This window comes from Vanessa cardui, chromosome 2, assembly GCF_905220365.1.
Source record: "Vanessa cardui chromosome 2, ilVanCard2.1, whole genome shotgun sequence".
Taxonomy (NCBI): Eukaryota; Metazoa; Arthropoda; class Insecta; order Lepidoptera; family Nymphalidae; genus Vanessa; species Vanessa cardui.
Genome location: NC_061124.1, coordinates 2181858 through 2202281, shown reverse-complemented (window position 1 = coordinate 2202281; position 20424 = coordinate 2181858). Strand labels below are relative to the sequence as shown.

At 34.4% G+C, this 20424-nt stretch overlaps 1 protein-coding gene across 5 annotated transcripts in view; it reads right to left on the bottom strand.

Annotated features, from left to right (window-relative positions):
• The window catches only part of LOC124537272, a 210827-nt gene that overhangs the window by 49386 nt on the left and 141017 nt on the right, over window positions 1-20424 (bottom strand). For all 5 annotated transcript variants that reach the window (XM_047114055.1, XM_047114088.1, XM_047114073.1 and 2 more), the window contains one exon: window positions 1829-1885. In XM_047114055.1, coding sequence (XP_046970011.1) covers window positions 1829-1842 — 14 coding nt within the window. In that variant the 5' untranslated portion in view covers window positions 1843-1885. The remainder of the gene's footprint in view (window positions 1-1828; window positions 1886-20424) is intronic.

The following is a 20424-nucleotide window of genomic DNA, read 5'->3' as shown; positions in this document are numbered from 1 at the left end:
ATTAAAATAATTAAGTATGCCTGTGTTATAAGAGCTTCATTGCTTTAGAAAATATACGGAACCAACTGAAGGTGTAAATTGTAGTTACATTTAATACGTTTTAATATCACTGATAATAAGTCAAAGAATAATGTAACTGTCTTAATTCCTTTTTGTAAATTATGGTCTTTAATAAATAAACAATTAAGTATAGGACAATAAATTCGATTACCAAATTCGTATTGGTTACAAGATTAGTACAATTTGAAACTAACAGATATCGATTTAATCTGTGAAACTCGATTAATTTATTCCCGTTACAGCTGCGTTATTTTGAATCTCGAGAGAAATTCGAATTTCGAATTGTGTCATTTAACTTTCGAACGTATATCATATTTTTCTGCTATTTAAAATGCGTTGCGTTTGATAAATTTCTGAACTTGAATTGTACTAGAAAGTATTATGATCATAATTCGTAATAAGTTCTTAGAGTTCGAAATTCAAATTAAATTCGAAATTTTATATTGGAATTAAAAAGAATTCCTGTGGGTTGGGGCAGCATGCTTTCTCAACATCAGCGAGTTAAATTATAATTAGGCAATAGATGAAGATATTGCAAGTCCATTTGGAACTTAATTTTAGTTTCAGAATGAACAACGGCCATTTTCATTAGGTTTCCGTAACCAAAGGGTGAAACGATTATAGCTAAGACTGCCCTGTCTGTCCGTTCGCTCGTCCATCACCAGACTGTATCTGGATGAAAAGTAATAAAAGGACACTTGAATTTTTCACTATATGTATATACCCATTAAAACTAAAAAATCGAATATAGTAAATATTTAAAAGGATCTCATACAACAGACAGGGTTTTTTGTGCCATTTTTATAGATAATGGTACGGAACCCTCCGTACGCGAATTCTACTCGAACTTGAAACAATTTTATGAGTTATTTTCATGAGACAATTTATTATATCAATATAGAAGGAGAGCAAATAACAGTTCAGCGAGCTTCGACAAATGGATTCGATTGAATCGAAACGATTTCCATCGTCTTTCTTCGGCCAATATTTGATCACCACCCATTTTATACTTTTAATTTTAATTTGTATAACATTTATTATGCCACGCGTATCTTTCTTTCTTTATCTAAATTAATATTTGTATTAAAATAAATGATGTATTTAATAACAACTGCGATAAATCAGACCAAAAAGCTAGTAAACATACTCGTATACTTACATATACATATGCATGTATATTATATATAATAATAATGGAACCCTTTTGTTCTAGAGACAAGTAAGCTCCCTTAAATTACAAGTACTTTAAGGGCAGTGGCGAATTTACAAATTTGCCGCTAGCAGGCTATTCAATTTTTTTTGCTGTACGAAATCCAATACGTTAGTTTAGTACACAATCATATTGATTACATTTATTCTGAAATTGCAATGATTTGTGTTCTATCATCCTCATTACATCGGCTTTTTCCTGTTATTAGTATGATTATAAACTAGGTGATATTTCTGTCAGTTAATAGATTATTCTTCCAACCCGCTATGTAGTGACGAGTATACGGATTACGGACGTAATGTAATGTGTGCAAATATAATTATAAGTTATTTTTATTTTTGTAAGATAATAACAGATTTGGACAAAATTTGCAGCCCCTTTAAATCTGCCGCCCTAGGCTCCAGCCTACTTAGCCTATTAGTAAATACGCCACTGTTTAAGGGTCTTGTACCCTTAAATTATTTTATATAATATATAAAAAGTAACCAGATCTATATTGATCACGTATTATTAGTTCTGGTAAATCAGCAGATAGCAAGAAAGAATAATAAATCTTACCTCTCGGAATCCATGGTGAGTTTAGAGAAAATCCAGCTTTACGACTGTTCTGGTCTTCTGTAAAAGAAAAATATATGTTATAACAATGTTGTTTATATCTTATTTATCACTAAATTCATTAAAAAGTAAATATTTCAGTTACATATAAAGTCATTACAAAGTTGTGAATCTTAATTTTTACAAAACAATATGTATAAAACGTTTGGGTCATCATTTTACAGAATTGTATTAAAAGTCAAGCTCGAAATTTATCTATATTAATATTATAAACTAGCTGTGCCTGTGTCCTTGTACGCGTTTAAATTTAACAAAAAAAATTTAGCCTAAGTTATTCCCTATTATATCAGTTATCTGCCAGTGAAAGTCCCATCAAAATCGATCCAGCCGTTCCAGAGAATAGCCGGTACAAACAGACAGACAGGCCGACAAAAATTGTAAAAAAATATATTTTGGTATATGTACCGTGTATACATATGCATTGAGTAAAACAGGGCTATTTTAATATTACAAACAGACACTCCAATTTTATTATATGTATATAGATGTGAAAGCAATTCTGTCTGTTTGTCTATCGCTCTTTCACGAGTAAACTGCTTAACCAAATATGGTATGAAATTTGGTATGAAGCAAATTTGAACTTCAATGAAGGATATAGGCTAGTTTTTTGTCCAGCACAATACGACAACTAATACCCTGAAACGCGAGGGCAGCCGTGGGCAACAACTACAGGCAACTATTCTACCTAAATCTAGCACCTACTTTACAAAACCACAAATAAAATCTAACCGAATACACAAAGTGTTGCCATTCGATTTAAATACAAGGAACTTTCAAGACAAAGAGTTGCAATTTTTTAAACTGCCACCAGTCAGGCAGGATGGCTTGTTTCTGTGTGAGAAACGATCTTATCTTGCACTCGGATCCAAGTGACTATTGCCAGCGTTTCGTTTTTCTTTTCGAAGATTTTCATTTTTGGAAAACATACTTTATTCAGAATTATTAAAATGTATTCAATAAATAAATTGGCTATGTCTAATTTCATCGAAATTCTGCCACATGTGCATTCCACCCACCCGCATTGGAACAGCATGGTAGAATATGATCCAAATCATCTCCTCAACGGGATTAACTGATTAGATACAGTTTTAAGGAAATATTAACCACAAGCTGTGCCTGCGTTATCGTGAGCGTATGAATTTAACAAAATCAAAATTAAGTTACTTCTTATTTCATCTCTCTGCCAGCGAAAGTCCCGTCATAATCGGTCCAGCCGTGATATTCATTATTTAATTTCACATTAGTTTATACAATCTACAATCGTAGTTAATAAAATCAATTGCTTGTATTATATGTATTAAGTTTGAATTTGGACTGTACTTTATCGTAATACAAGAAAAATGCGTGTGTATATACACTTTGTTATATTTACTCCAAGAGCTTGTATTTAAAAGTATTGCTAAATATGTCATAACATATAACTTGTAATACTTATACCATTTCATTGACTTCCAAAGGCAATTCACCAATTTTAGTGTATGTGCTGATTCCGGATTTCTTTTCAAAGATTCAAGAATTTCTTACTCTAAACTACGTTTCAAAAGAAAACGTTAAACGCTAGAGCTTTTATCTTAATAAAGAAAACACACGATCACAGCGCTAAATAGAACGAGATGGAAAGATAGATATAAACTTAAACCATTCCAACTAATCGGAAACTTGGAATACCGTGGAACATTCTGGATTCTTTTATATTTCTACTCATACATACATATATAACTTTAAACAGAATGTACGGAGGACACTATAATCAGAATATAGAAAAAATAATAGTCTTTAAAAAACTTATACTAAAATTATAAATGCGAAATTAACAGTTAGAGCCGAGTTGGCCCAGTGGTTAGAACGCGTGCATCTTAACCGTTGATTGCGGGTTCAAACCCAGGCAAGCACCGCTGATTCATGTGCTTAATTTGTCTTTATAATTCATCTCGTGCTCAGCGGTGAAGCAAAACATCGTGAGGAAACCTGCATGTGACAAATATCATAGAAATTCTGCCACATGTGTATTCCACCAACCCGCATTGGAACAGCGTGGTGGAATATGTTCCAAACCTTCTCCTCAAAGGGAGAGCCTTTAGCCCAGCAGTGGGAATTTACAGGCTGTTGTTGTTGTTGTTGTTGAAATTAACTGTTTGTTACGTACTCAAGTGCTGGTAAATATTTTTCAATAAAGAATATATAACTTTAAAATTCCAAATAAATTGTATTCAATATTATAAAATAGAATAAATATAAATTTTCTCAACGACAACTTCTTGAATTTTTTGGAGTGAAAAACGGATTGTGAAGATCTGGAGAGCGACACCTATATCCCAGCTTTGAACATAATTACTTTTATGTAAGTGTTCCTGTTTGTAGAGAATAAGTTACTCCTGTTACCGCTTACAACATAACATCTTTTAAGATGTCATCATCACGTCGATGGTGGTTTATTGACAGTAAGTAGTTTAAACTCCTTCAATTAACAGCGACTGAGAGCGAAGACAACTATGTTACTTTATATTAATGCCCTTACTATAAAGTTTTTTAAAAGATAAAGAAAGTTTTTGATAAGTAAACGAGCAGGAGGTTCACCTGATGGAAAGTGACAACCAAGTGCCGGTGAAGTGCCGGCCTTTAAGGAAAGTGTACGCTCTTATAACTGAAGGTCGCAGGAAGAGTCATCTGGGGAGTACATAATGCGTTTTTGTAACATGACGCCATCTCCCAATTTACTCACTTCCGCAGACATTTTTAACTTTGCCGTTTCATAAATTCAAATCGTTTATAAAAAAATACATTACTAAAAAAGGCATATTATTCGACACAAGATTTTTTAGATGATAAAATGCTTGGAATTAATACCTGTTGACTTCCAGGCAGGATACATTACATACATATATAATTGTATCTAACTAATATGATTGTATTTTTTAAATGTTGAAAAAAAACTAAAAACTACTGAGTTTCTTGGCGGTTCTTCTCGGTAGAATCTACTTTCCGAACCGGTGGTAGCTTCACTTAATTGTTAAATGACGATTCAAAAGTGCTTGTAAAAGCCCACTTGCCCAAATGAACTTTTATTTCGATTTGAATTGATTTGACTACTGTGAGCCGCGTTAAAATACACACAAAAACATAAAAACGATAGGTGTATTGGGACATCGGGTTGAAACGAAGTCGCTATCGCTACATACGAGTATAATGTATTTAAAAAACAAACTAAAAAAAAATACGTTCGACATTTTAAATTACAACGAAAATATTGTCATTAAAATCCCCTTGAGTGTAAAACAATACCAAAAAATAAGTTTAAGCAATTTAATACAAATATACATAATAAAAATTTAATTGTAAATAAAATTCGATCCAATAAAAGACCCTAAGGAGTGGTGTTCTTTCATTAAAATAAATGGGACCAAATTGAAAGTACTCCTAAGCAAACAAATTATGATTTTTTCGATTCATAAATAAAATCGGTCCAGCCGTTCCAGAGATTAGCCGAAACAAACAGACAAACATAAATTTTCAAACATGTTATTTTGGTATTATGTACCGTGTATGCATACATATGCATTGAGTAAAAAAGGGCTGTTTTATAATATTACAAACAGACACTCTGATTTTGTTATATGTATAGATTAGTTCTGAAATAACAAACATAGAAATTACTGTAACCAATGTGAGTACTTGCTTCTTTTTCTAAGTCGTTTAAAACAGTTCGGTTAATACAGTTTTTAATAACTTCTACGTCAAACATTAAAAGTAAAATAAAAACCTATAAAACAGTTCACACAAACGCGTACCGTCTGCAAAATAATTATGCTTCGCAACGTAAAAGTAGCTCAGTCTAATAATAAATAAACGTTATACAAACAGAATTGCAATTACATTGATAACAATAATAATGAATTAATAATAAACGTCTATAAACATCATCTCGTCATTGTGATTACAACTTTAATTGCTAAATGTTAGAATTCAATACACCTTGATACGTCACGGTGATTTATGTGTTACCAGTAACATCATGGGAACTGGACCAGTTTCTATAGCTATAAGAAATACAGCGACGTTGCAATCAATTATGGGGATCAATGGCGAAAAACTTGTGGGAATTCTCTTTGAGAAATTTTAAGCCTGTACGTAGTTAATGAGTATTCTAAATTATGCAATGTAGTTTAAATATATTGTAAATAATGTATGTGGTACTAGTAGTCGCCCGCGGCTTCGTACGCTTTTTTGTTGGTTGTCATGTGTTAGGTATAAAACCTATGTCCTTTCTTAGACTTCAGGTTTGCTTCGTACCGAATTTCATCAAATTCGGTTCAGCGGTTTGGTTGGAAAAGATCTTCTGACAAAGTTACTTTCACTTTTATAATATTGATATAGATTATCGACCAATATCATCATGTAATATTTAATAGTCACATAGATAATGTGTTTTGACCAATGAAATTCTAATAAACAGATATCTTATACCCATTCTAAACAAGAGAAAAAAGTGTGCCGCGCCGGGGACCGTTTATTTTGCATTTCGTCACAAATAAAAAGGATAGCTTGATAAAAACAATAAGCAAAAAAGAGACAATTAGATGCAAACGTCCCAATTAGGACGTTTTCTAGTCTTCACTTTTGGCGTGTTAATAACATATCTGTTTAGTAGAACTCATTGGTTTTGACGATATGATCAATATTTAATTGTATCATGAAGTATTGATCTTTTTACTCATGAAGGCACGTCCCATGTTAAATAATTATCTATCGGCGTGCGTTGGTAAGAGTGAGTGGTTCCCTGTTTACAAGATGACTTATTGCGTGACCTTTAAAAGTTAACAACATAATGTGTGTAACACAACATGTGTTAAAATTATTAGGTAGATTTAAGGTCGTGTGTTTAAGTATTTATACAATAAAACCCTGATCATTCATTGATCTGACCAGATTATAACGTGTTATGGTAAATTGTAGTATTCAATTTTGTGTAATGTTCGGTCACATTGTGAAGTGTATCAACAGATGAAGCTGTCTCCTGTGTTAATGATAAGAGTATTCCATATATTGATTTCCACTTGTTTTTCCTATTCACTATGTAGCACGAAATAAATTTAAACACAAATTAAGATTGCAACACTAAACATTCTTCGGAAAAGCTTCACGTTTACTAAGGACTGGGACATTTCGGCTTACAAATAAAAGTTCTTTTAATTACACCAATAGTTTATGCGGCTTTGTGCAAGCCCATCTCGCTAAGTAATCATCAAATACTCAATACTTGAAATACTTGGTGATTTTTGTGTGTCGGTTTGAATGCTGAGCGACCCAGTGAAATTACATATAACATGTTAGTTCCAAAGGTTGGTGGCGCATTGGTAAAATGAGAAAAAATTAATGTTGTTTTCAGTACCAATGTCTACTTCAAAGGGCAGTGACGATGACTGACCATTTTCTAATACTCCCCTGATAAATAAGTCGCAAAATTCTAAACTAACCAATTTATCCAGTGCATTAGACGATCAAAACCAACAAGATCATCCCAGAAAAATCAACATTTTCTCCATGAAGGTATCCATACCGCATATTTTGCGTATAAGTACGACGTAACGGTTATAATTTCAATTTGCATGTTTATTTGAGGCTTTCTCCTTTCCAAGGTACATTCTATCCTCAATAGCACAACCGCAATCTGACCGTCTGGCGACGTGAAAGCCCAGGTTTTATTCTGACCCCTCAGGCCACAAACGCGCGTACTAAACACAATGTCTAGAAAACGGACGTTGATGAATTCTATATAAAAGCATTTAAATTGCTTATAAGACCCTTAGAATAGAAGGAGTAACGCCCATATAACTATATCGTAAAGGCAAATGAGTTTGTTTTTACGGTTTAACTATTAAGCCAATCATCACGAAACAAAAAGGACATAAGCTACATAGACTTAGCCTAATAGGAAGGACCCTTGAAAATCAAGTTTGCTTCACAATAAATTTCATAAAATTCGGTTCATTAGTTTGATCGTGAAAGAACGACAGACAGATAGAGTTACTTCCACATTTATAATATTAAATATATATATGATACTACTTCTTTGGAAAAACACATACTCTCTGTGCCAAATCACTAATTGCCAACAACAAGCAACCTGGTTTAATTAAATAAATAACTTTCATTATATGCCTTGCAACGCGCACATTATTACCACGAATTAAAGACGATAAATTAAACCATTCATGCACATCAGTAACAGACAATAAAGTGGCCATTTCAAAAAATAAAGGTTACGAAACGTTCCCGATTCTATTTCGATCCAACTTCGACCGAACTGTAACTGCTTCTTTGTTTTAGTGAACGTTGTGTGGGCGAAACGGCTAAGCGGTTAAACGTTTCGATTCGATTACGTTACGAATTAGCGTTTCAAACTTGGAGCCCATGTCATATATTATTTACATTAAATAATTATCTGATCGAGTAGTGTGAACATTGTACGCTACTCCGAGGTCCCGGCTTCGATGCTGAATCGATGTAGAAAAAGTTCATACTAATGAACAGAAGATAGAACACTAGTTCTATGTTATCTTGGGTCTGGGTATCTGTGTGTACCGTCGTTACTTCTGATTTTTCATAACACAAGTGCTTTAGCTGCTTACATTGGGATCAGAGTAATGTATGTGATGTTGTCCAATATTTGTTGTCCAATATATACAAATTAAGTAAGTAAGTTAAGTATGAAGAGAAAAGATGTGTTGGCAACTTTCGACAAGATGGGCCAAGTGAAACCCGCCTTTGTAATGTAGGTAAACGCGATTACTTGCATCGGTTGGGGATCGGAATTGAGAACTAATTTTATATTGGCAATCTTGTGTAAAGATTAGCGTGGTATAAAATACACTGAATATTTTGTTTAATAGCGTGATAGTTTATAACTAACATTGTTATGATGTAGTAATTAATGCTGATTTTCTTTATCAAAGAAAATTTAAATTCGTACCATTTTATTTCTACATTTCCTAACAACGAATAATTCTTCAATATAATTTAAATTGTTAATATTAACACAAACTGCCTTTCCCCTTTTTACCCCCTTAGGGGTGTTTACCCCTTAGTTAACGCATATCTACACCCTGTAAGAAACCTACCTGCCCAATTTCAAGTATGTAACAGTTTCTCAGATTTTATTATTAATCTGTGAGTGGTATTTCGCTTATTTATATATAGATTACAGTATTCAAGTTAATATAATTTTATGTGTAATACTGAATGTATAATTTTTTTATGATAAAAACATATGACAAAGTTTCTCTTATATGACAAATGAGAAACGTTGGAGAATAAAACGCACTAATTTTATTTTAAATAGCATTTTTATCGTACTTCTAAAATACTATCAAATTAATAAGAATATCAATTTTACATACCTATTTTATTTCAACCTTGACGTTTCAACTTTGAACAGTTGAATTTTTCAAGTTTTACGTAAAAAATACAACTTCTGGTACAATAATTTCAACTGTCAAAAGAACAAAAAACAAAGTAACGTAGTACGAACACAATATTAAAATGACCTCAGGGTATCAAGTTCGCTTCCCAGGCGGATATGGGTCCGACGGGATACGGTTAATGGGGCCTTACACTTGGCCTAACGGACTGTGACGGAACCTGTTCCATGTGGTCAATTCTAAGTTCCCTTTACGATATTGTTACTTCACAAACTTTATACAGACGAAATAAAATATCATGGAATATCTCGTGAATAAGGCATCAAATAAAAATGAAAAAACCGAATTACGGTTTGTTGGTATGTATGTATGTATGTATGTACTGTATATCAATATTATTACAGTTATTAAAAACGGAATATTTACAATGCTTTTTTTTATTTTTATTTGATTCCTTGTTCACGAGATATTCGTAAATAATGTCGAAATATTGAATTCCATTAAATAAAAATAAAAAAAGCATGGTAAATATCCCGTTTTATAATAACTGTAATAATAAAAATAACTGTGTTAATATAATATCTTGTATATATGTATATTATATATATATATATATATATATATATATATATATATATATATATATATATATATATATATATATGTCGTCGATAATGAATAATTATTAACTTACTCATTTTGTTATATCTGTGGGGTGTGAACGCCGTGACATGAGTCACGTGATCGGAATCGTTTTGAAGGGACAACTGTCACAGGCTGAGCATTCTTGTTTTTCGAGAACGTTACATCTGAAGCTACGTTTTATTAAAGATAAAGAGATACAGTTCGGGCCTTCCAAACGGGACCGTTGGTTCACGCAACTATAATAATTGGATTATACAACACAAGAATTGTCATCTTTGTAATTAATTGCCCGAGACCCATGAACCCTATACCAAAAGATCCTACTGATGACGAGCCTGCCGTTGATATATCGCAGTCGCCGTCATCAGAAGTGGGATACACTCGGGCATCGCAACCACCAACTACCCATGAAAGCCAATGGCAGATGATGTTTGAACTTCAACAACGGAATATGGCGCAGCTTATTGAAGTTATGAAATCACGTCAAGCCGTACCAACACTCCCAGAGTTCAATCCTGACTCTAATGATGCTGATGCACGTGCCTGGTGTTCGACTATTGATATTTGTATGGCAGAACAAGCGTTGGAAGGAGGTGCCTTGATCATTGCGCTCAGCAAGTCCTTGAAAGGCAGTGCTTCTTCGTGGCTGTCACAAGTATCACACTCTGGTATGACGTGGACTTATTTTAAGGAAGTGTTTCTTGCTCGTTATGATAGTACTGAAACCGTTGCAGCAGCTCTTATAAATATCCACAACGGTCGTCCAAAAGAAGGCGAGTGTATGGCTGCATATGCAAGTCGATTGATGACGTCACTAATAGCGAAATGGAAAAACCTGACTGCTGAGGAAATTGCTGTATCGTTTGTACTTGCACATACCTCACAATTTGACACTACACTTCATCGTCTGGCATGCACCACCGAAATTTCCAACAGAAGCAAGTTGCTGCAAGAAATGAAGTCATTTTCTTATTTGAAACGCAACCAACATGATCGTCACAACAAAGTGTCAGATAACAAACGTTTCAAATCTTCAACATCAGAACCTTTGACATGCAATTATTGTGGTAACGTGGGTCATAAGTTGATTGACTGTCGCAAAAGAAAGTTTAATGCAGGTCAATCTCGAGGTGCATCCACAAGCTCTTCGTCGATAGCCGTTCCTAACATAAAGAAAAACGTAATTTGCTTCTCTTGTGGCGAAAAAGGACACATCGCAACAAACTGTTCAAACTTCGGCCCTCGCAATAATAGCAGCACAAATGGAAAGGCTGGTATAGGCGGAGCACTACCACAGCGTCGTGTGGACTATTGTGAGATACAAGGCGTGACGGGCCAACTAGAACACTCCGGTGAGTCGTACTCATTTTACTTCGATTCCGGTGCCGAATGTTCTCTCATAAAACTTAGTGTAGCTAGTAAATTTTTAGGCACACGTTATCATGCCTCTGTTCATATTACCGGCATTGGTAACTCAACGCTTTGTTGTACCGAACAAATTCAAAGTGACGTTGTTATTAATGGGAATTGTTTGTCAATTTTATTTCACATTTTGCCCGATAACGCCTTAAGGCAAGACGTTATGATAGGTCGCGATATTCTAAAACTAGGTTATACCATTACGATGACAGATACTTGTTTAACAATTACAAAGTTTAAAGAAGTTGATTTTTGTGAAGTACCTTTAAGTTTTAATTTGCATAACGTAAATTCAGATATTTCCTTGGAAAATAAACAAAAATTAGTAATGTTGTTAAATGATTTTTCCGATTCGTTTGTTGACGGGTTGCCAAAAACGCGTGTTACAACTGGTGAATTAAATATTCGTTTGATAAATCCAAATGTTGTTGTTCAACGTCGTCCGTACCGATTAAGTCCAGGTGAAAGGCAGGTTGTGCGTACCATAATTAACGATTTGTTACAAGCAAAAATTATTCGTCCTAGTTGTTCTCCCTTTTCAAGCCCTATTTTATTGGTAAAAAAGCGTGATGGTAGTGATCGTATGTGTGTGGATTATCGAGAATTAAATAGAAATACTGTACCTGATCGCTTCCCACTGCCTTTAATTTCTGACTTGATTGCAAGACTGTCTGGGGCTTATTTCTTCTCCTGCCTAGATTGTGCAAGTGGGTTTAATCTTATACCCGTAAGTGTCGAAAGTATTGAACGTACTGCTTTCGTTACCCCAGATGGCCAATATGAGTATCTCACAATGCCTTTCGGTTTACGAAACGCGCCAAGTGTTTTCCAACGTGCAGCATCAAATGCCTTAGGTAACTTAGTATATTCATACGCGATCCTTTACATGGATGATATTTTAATTCCGTCACTAGACGAAAAAGAAGGCTTAGAACGGTTACGTGAGGTTTTGACAGCTCTGACTAAGGCTGGTTTTTCACTTAATATTTCGAAATGTTCCTTTTTAAAACGTCGCGTAGAGTTTCTTGGGTATGATATAACAGCTGGTGAAGTGAGGCCTAATCCAAGAAAAGTCGAGGCTCTTACCAAGTTACCACCACCTGAAAATGTTCATCAACTCAGGCAATTCATTGGCCTTGCCTCTTATTTTAGAAAATTTATTTCTGGTTTTTCTCAAATTATGACCCCTCTTTTTCATCTCGTTTCCTCTAAGTTGTTTGTTTGGAAGCCAGAACATGAGAAAATTCGAGTGCAAATTACTTTTCTTCTAACAAATAAGCCAGTTCTTATGATTTTTAATCCTGATCTCCCCACGGAATTGCATACAGATGCCAGTGCGGAAGGTTATGGTGGTATCCTCTTTCAAAAAGACGATAGATTACATGTGGTCGAATACTTTAGCATGCGCACCACGAAAGCCGAGTCAAAGTATCACTCTTATGAGTTAGAAACCTTGGCCGTGGTGAATGCTGTAAAACATTTTCGACATTACTTACAAGGACGTCATTTTACCATTGTAACTGACTGCAACTCCTTAAAAAGCTCTTTTAATAAACTCGATTTGACGCCTAGAGTACACCGATGGTGGGCTTTTCTTCAGGCATTTGATTTTGAAATAATTTATAGACCCGGTAAATTAATGAGTCATGTAGATTTTTTATCTCGAAATCCACTCTCTACAACTTCAGAGGTTAAAGCCCAAAAGATTGAGCAAAAACGAGTCGATATTGCAACTTTGTCCGAAAATTGGCTTTTAGCAGAACAAATTCGTGACTCAGAAATTCAGTCTATTGTTTTAAAGCTTCAAAATAACGATTTACCAGCTGATGATGCTAAAACTTACGAGATACGTTCTGGTGTATTATTTCGCAAGATTCAGAGAAATAACCGCACTCGCTGCCTACCTGTCGTGCCGCGTGCGTTTCGTTGGTCTGTAGTGAATCATATTCACGAGGCAGTTATGCATCTTGGTTGGGAAAAGACGCTTGAGAAACTTTACTATCATTACTGGTTTGATCACATGTCGAAATATGTGCGTAAATTTGTAGACAATTGTATCACATGCAAGGTATCAAAATCTAGCTCTGGCAGGGTACAGGCCGAACTTCATCCCATACCGAAGGTATGCATACCATGGCATACTTTACATGTGGACATAACAGGAAAACTTAGTGGTAAAAATGACACGAGAGAATACATTATCGTTTTCGTAGATGCCTTTACAAAGTTTGTTTTGTTATATCATACATTGCGGATTGATACACCGAGTATGATCAAAGCACTCAAATCTAGTATTTCCCTCTTCGGTGCTCCTAGTCGCCTAATAGCCGATCAAGGTCGTTGCTTTGCAAGTAAAGACTTTAAAGACTTTTGTGAATCTCATTGTATTGCTTTGCATTTAATTGCTACAGGCTCTAGTCGTGCTAACGGACAAGCTGAGAGGGTAATGGGAACGTTAAAGGGTATGTTGACGTCTGTTGAAACGTCAGATAGGTCGTGGCAAGATAGTTTAAAGGAAATTCAGTTAGCGTTAAACTGCACTGTTAACCGTATAACGAAATCGAGTCCTTTAGAACTTTTGATAGGTAAGGTAGGAAGACCCCTAAATCTTTTGTGTGCAGATGATAATGAGAATGTAGTTGATATAGCAAATGTGAGAGAACAAGCGGTATGGAATATAGAAAAGAGCGCCAAATATGAGAAGTCCCGTTTTGATAAAAATAAGGCAAAATTAGTAAAATATGTTGTTGGTGATTTAGTTCTAATAAAAAATGAAGAACGGAATCAAGTGAAGCTTGATCCTAAGTATAAAGGTCCTTTTAAAATAATTGAGCTACTTGAAGGTGACCGGTATGTTTTAAAGTCTTTAACTGGTAATAGGACATACAAGTATGCCCATGATCGCATAAGAAAGATGCCACAAGATCAAGTTCCGAGTGAATTAGACGTATTAAGTGAAGAGTTAGATATAGAGGATGCGGGTGAAGGCCCATCCACCAGTACAAACTAGTAAATTATTACACAAAGTAAGGCTATAGCTTACCAGTGAGAAGGACTGGTAATGTATATCGTGTTTGGGGCTTATCAGTGAGAAGGACTGATACTGCCCACTTATGTTAGACTTGGGTATACGTACCAGAGAGAAGGACTGGTACTGTCCCATACGTTATTGATCTTAACACAGAGAAGGATTGTTATTGACCCCTCTGTCGTCTCAGACTTACTGGCAAGAAGTGCTAGTACTGTGTGTTGTTGTCAATACTTGGTGTATTAAATAATTACTATGATTTTGTAAAGTTAATTGGAGTTTTAATCTAACTTGTGGTATCCTTTCTGATGTGACTTAATTATGAGCTATTTTTCTATATGGTCAGGTAAGCCGAGCTAAGAGATGACTACAGCTGTATTTTGTTTTGTTGCCAGATACAAATACACACGAGGACGTGTGACTCGTCAGATTGGCCGTGTCGTCGATAATGAATAATTATTAACTTACTCATTTTGTTATATCTGTGGGGTGTGAACGCCGTGACATGAGTCACGTGATCGGAATCGTTTTGAAGGGACAACTGTCACAGGCTGAGCATTCTTGTTTTTCGAGAACGTTACATCTGAAGCTACGTTTTATTAAAGATAAAGAGATACAGTTCGGGCCTTCCAAACGGGACCGTTGGTTCACGCAACTATAATAATTGGATTATACAACACAAGAATTGTCATCTTTGTAATTAATTGCCCGAGACCCATGAACCCTATACCAAAAGATCCTACTGATGACGAGCCTGCCGTTGATATATCGCAGTCGCCGTCATATATATATATATATATGTTTCGATTTCATATTCCTACACATTGTAATTTAAAACGTAAACGCCTGTAGTGGTATATCACAGCGTATTTGAATTTATTTCTTACTTTTTCTTATTATTTTATGTACATACCGATGGTATTTCGACAAAATATAAATAAAAAATTAAATAAAATATCTCGGCACACAGAAATTATTTTATATAGTCGGTGTCAGCCAAAAAACCCCTAGAATATATCTAGTAAAAATAAACACGAGAATACTTTAAGAAATATGGTTTTTACAAATTAACTTTTATACGATACTATACTCTATCGATCAATAGACTCGGATCGCTTCTTTCTCTTGATTGGCAAAGCTCGTGCCCGTGGCTGACACCGGCTCCAAATATAAGAATAATTGTAACTACATTATTTAATCGTAAATCGACTTTTAAGTAGTGTAATATTTTTCATTTCATTTTAGGAGAACTAAGAAGATTTTGAATACGAGATTATTTTTATTGCTTTTTAGTGTACATTAATTTGTTTTGAAGTAGTTTTATTGTTTGTAGTCGTTTTTTTATTTTGATCATAAAATCTCAGTAGTATCGAATAAAGAGGTTTGTTGGACGAGTTTGACAGGCAGTTCCACTTCTTACACTATCCACTGTTCCAAGTTACAAGAAAAAATTGGACTAGAGATTCAACTGTGAAAGCAATTATTAAACACAAACATACATTTTGGCATATGGTAAGGCACAAATTAGATGTAGCATCGGAAAATGCAATGGAATGAAAATAAAACCGATTACCGCCGATTTACACAACCAATAGAAATAGCTCCCTATCGCGCCATTCGAAGCTATTCGTCGCTATAGATTCACGCGTCAGAGAAAACAAGTGCATCTAAATCGACGCGTCAAATTGACGAATATATTAGGTCATATGATATTACAAGTTATTACATTTGTGCAATGATCATATTCGCGTGAGATATAAATTTTGCCGATGCGACATCTAAGTTGTGTCGTACTATACATACATACTCTTGCAATGTCTGGCGCAAATGAATACAGTAACTAGTGTGTAGGTAGTACCCTCTCAGATAAATCTGCCCAAAGTCCATCGTTAACTTTAACACGAGAAAGAGATATAAAAAGTTATTTGTCTTTGTGTATTTTTGGAGGTTGGTCGTCACGTCATAAATAAAAGCGGCCAAGTGCGAGTCGGACTCGTTGTTTGTTAAATAAAATGTTTTTTTTTATTACTAGAGGTTTTCGATTAATTACGGATTAAAAACACTCCTTACTCGTCTCTTATAAACCAATGACAAGTTACAAACGGACGGACAACAGATATGACGAATCTATAAAGGTTCCGTTTTTGCCATTTGGCTACGGAACCCTAAAAAGTAGCCGATGTCCTTCCTTGAGTTCAACATTATTTCACGTCAAATGTCATCAAATTCCGTTGTATACTTTGCCCTTGGGGGTCAATGTAAGTACACGTAATTAATGTAGATTGCAGTCACTAGATGGCGTTAAGTCAAAATAAATAATTTTCTAAATCGCGATGTCAAGATTCGAAAACGATTATATATGATGTTACGAATTTTCTTGATTAAACATGGTTATGAGGCACCTATTAGTTTTACTGTGAAGCATCCATAGGATCTAGTGATCTAAGTTGTTCATTTCTAAGTTATAATATCAGTACCCATGACCTTATGAACTTCAAAGAAATTTATGATTCGAGTCATTAAAAATACTATTTCTTAATTAAAAACTTTATTTGATTTATAATTACAAGTTAATTGCAAACGCTTATTTATTGCAAATATTTAAGTGCCTCTAAATAAATCCTTTAAAAATATTATAGCTCAGCGAACGTTTAATTACAGACTAGAAGTAATAACTTGTTTATTTTTATACTCATTCCAAAGTAAATGTATAACAAATTTTATCATACATTGTTATTATACTCGTATATTATTATTGTATTTTTCTTATTAAAGGTAGGCGGACGAGCAAATGGACCTGCTGTTAAGTGGTTAACACAGCCCATAGACAATGGCGCTGTAAGAAATATTAATCATTCCTTACATCCCCAATGCGCCACTATCCTTTAGAAGTTAGATTTTATGTTCTCGTAAAAAAGAAAGTAAAGTAATAGCCTGTAAATTTCCCACTGCTGGGCTAATGGCTCTTACATTAAGGAGAGGGCTTGGAACATATTCCACCACGCTGTTCCAACGCAGGTTGGTGGAATGCACATGTGGCAGAATTTCGATGAAATTAGACATATGCAGGTTTCCTCACGATGTTTTCCTTCACCGCCGAGCACGAGATGAATTATAAAAACAAATTAAGCACATACATATAGCGCTGCTGCACGTGTTCTAACCACTGGGCCATATGTTCTTGTGCCTGTAGTTAATCTTGCTCACTCACGCTTGAAACCGAAACAGAACAATACTGAATACTGCTACTGTACTGCTCTTTGGCGGTAGAATATTTGATGAGTGAGTGGTACCTACCCAGACGGGCTAGGACAAAGCAATAACGCAATGGTTCAAGGGTTGCCTAGCGATGTATAGAAATCGCAAGATCGATCCTGACCTAATGAGCCATTACTTCTCGTCATCGTATCTACTGTTAATATAAGCTTTATAATGAAATGGAGGGGTAACGAGAATGTTAATAATTCCTTATAATAGTATATTAAAAATCTGTAAGTATTGAGTGTTTGAATTTAATTTATGCTCAACTCAATTTTGAAGAGACAGTTTACATTTAACAAAAAAAGGGTGGATTATATTCTGTGGGCCTTTAATCAGTTCATGAAAATTATCGAAATTGAAAAGATTTTTTTTTTTAACAACGCCTTCACACGGGTGGAATTTATTAATAAAGAAAACGTTATGAAATAAATATAATTAATACGCACTCACACACTCATAGCACTCAGGAATGTAATATTCCTGAAAGCCATGTGTGTGTAGGCGAAAAAATTTGGATCATTAATTTCGGAGATTGCTCCCTACATACAAACAAATTTCACCTCTTTATCACACTATTATGGATACAAAGATAAATACAAAATTAAAGAACATGCTTTAAGATAAGAATGCGAAAGCTATATCTATCTCTGTCGAACAAGGGATAAATTTTAATGATATGAAAGGGACAAACAATAGTTCCTGTCAATTTTTTCCAATTTTGAAACTTACCGCAATTTCAATGGACAATGACTGAAACATACTGAAAAGACTTATAAAAGGCCTTATTTATGAACGTTGTTTAATGGGTGGTTAGGTTAACAATTCTAAAGGTATATTTAAATAAAACTAATTATAACGGATGAATCGCGTATATTAATTATTTTTAAACATCCCGACGTTTCGAGCACTTTGCAGTGTTGACCACGAACACTGCAAAGTGCGGGATGTTTAAAAATAATTAATATACGCGATTCATCCGTTATAATTAGTTTTATTTAAATGTGTAATAATCGCGAAAGTTTAAGACAACATTAGTTCTAAAGGTAGGTCACCTGACAAAAACCAAGGACGATGGTTAATGACAATGGAATATGTTACTCAGGCACCACTAAAGTTGAGAACTAAGATGTTACGTGCAGCTACACTGAGTCATTCGATCTTTTAACCAAAATCCAACAATACCAAGTAAATATATTAGGCAGTAGAAAAGACTTCAACGTACTAATATCAAATTAATAATGATAGAAGCTGAGAAATTATAGTTTAACTAAACGGCCATTTGTCAAAATTTTACAAGTTAGGCAACACAACTTATATCTTAAGAAAAACATTACAAAATTAATAAGTAAAGATTAATTTAAGAGATTGTTTACAACAGTTTTAAGTACAGCCATAAGTATCGTTTCACAGAACTATTGTTAAACAAACGTTTTTCGAAATCGATGTGGGCGTTATACGTTACAAAAACAATATGAACTTTACTATGGCCCATTTGGGCTAACTAATACACCGGCCCACGAGCGCTCATTACTCAATAGGGTTGCCACACGTCAAAAAAGTTGTGTAATATAATTTATAAATATAAAAATCTGCAATGTTATTTTTAATCAAGTAACATTCCAATTTTATGATATAATGATAAAAAATATGTTGTAATTAGTTCATATGAATTAAAGTACTAAATATTATCATTATAACATATAACATGATAAATTTAATTGCACTTAGTTATATAATATTTTTTAAAATAAACTTAAAAAATATATTAGAAATAATCTATACTAATGTTATAAATGTGAAAGTAACTCTGTCTGTCTGTCGCTCTTTCACAATCAAAACAATGAACCGATTTTAATGAAATTTGGAGTGAAAAATAATTGAACTCCAAGGAAAAATATAGGCTACTTTTTGCCTGACAAACAATCGCCTGAAACTCGAGCGAAGCTGCGGGCTACATCTAGTGTTGCATTTTCATATTTCATAGCAACAACAAACAACAACAACAATAACAACCTGTAAATTCCCACTGCTAGGCTAAAGGCCTCCTCTCCCTTTGAGGAGAAGGTTTGGAACATATTCCAGCACGCTGTTCCAATGCTGGTTGGTGGAATACACATGTGGCAGAATTTCTATGAAATTTGGCACATGCAGGTTTCCTCACGATGTTTCCTTCACCGTTGAGCACGAGATGAATTATAAAGACAAATTAAGCACTTGAATCAGCGGTACTTGCCTGGGTTTGAACCCGCAATCATCGGTTAAGATGCACGCGTTCTAACCACTGGGCCATCTCGACTCATAATAGCAAATGTATTAAATAGAAAGAAGATAAAATGCAAGACAGAATACTGCAGATCTAGTATCCACAGATTATACAATGATCCAAAGTCTACTGACCGATTCGATAAGTGTGATTTTTATCAAATATAATGTGTCTTTTTTGTAAAATTAATATTATTGCGTTTAATAACTGTTTTTGACAGCCCTATCGTTAATATTGCAACGAAGCTAATTGACTCTGTCCGTGTCTTCCATAATGAAGTCTATGATCATTAATCTGTTAGTTTAACGTTTTCTAAACTTATATGCAATTATAAAAATATATAGCTTTATTTGTTACGAACGTACTAAAACGTTTTAATGTGTAAAGTATAGTAACAGCCTGTAAATTTCCCACAGCTGGGCTAAGGCCTCCTCTTCCATTAAGAAGAGGCTTTGGAACTTATTCCACCACGCACCAATGCACATGTCCATATTCAATAGAATCT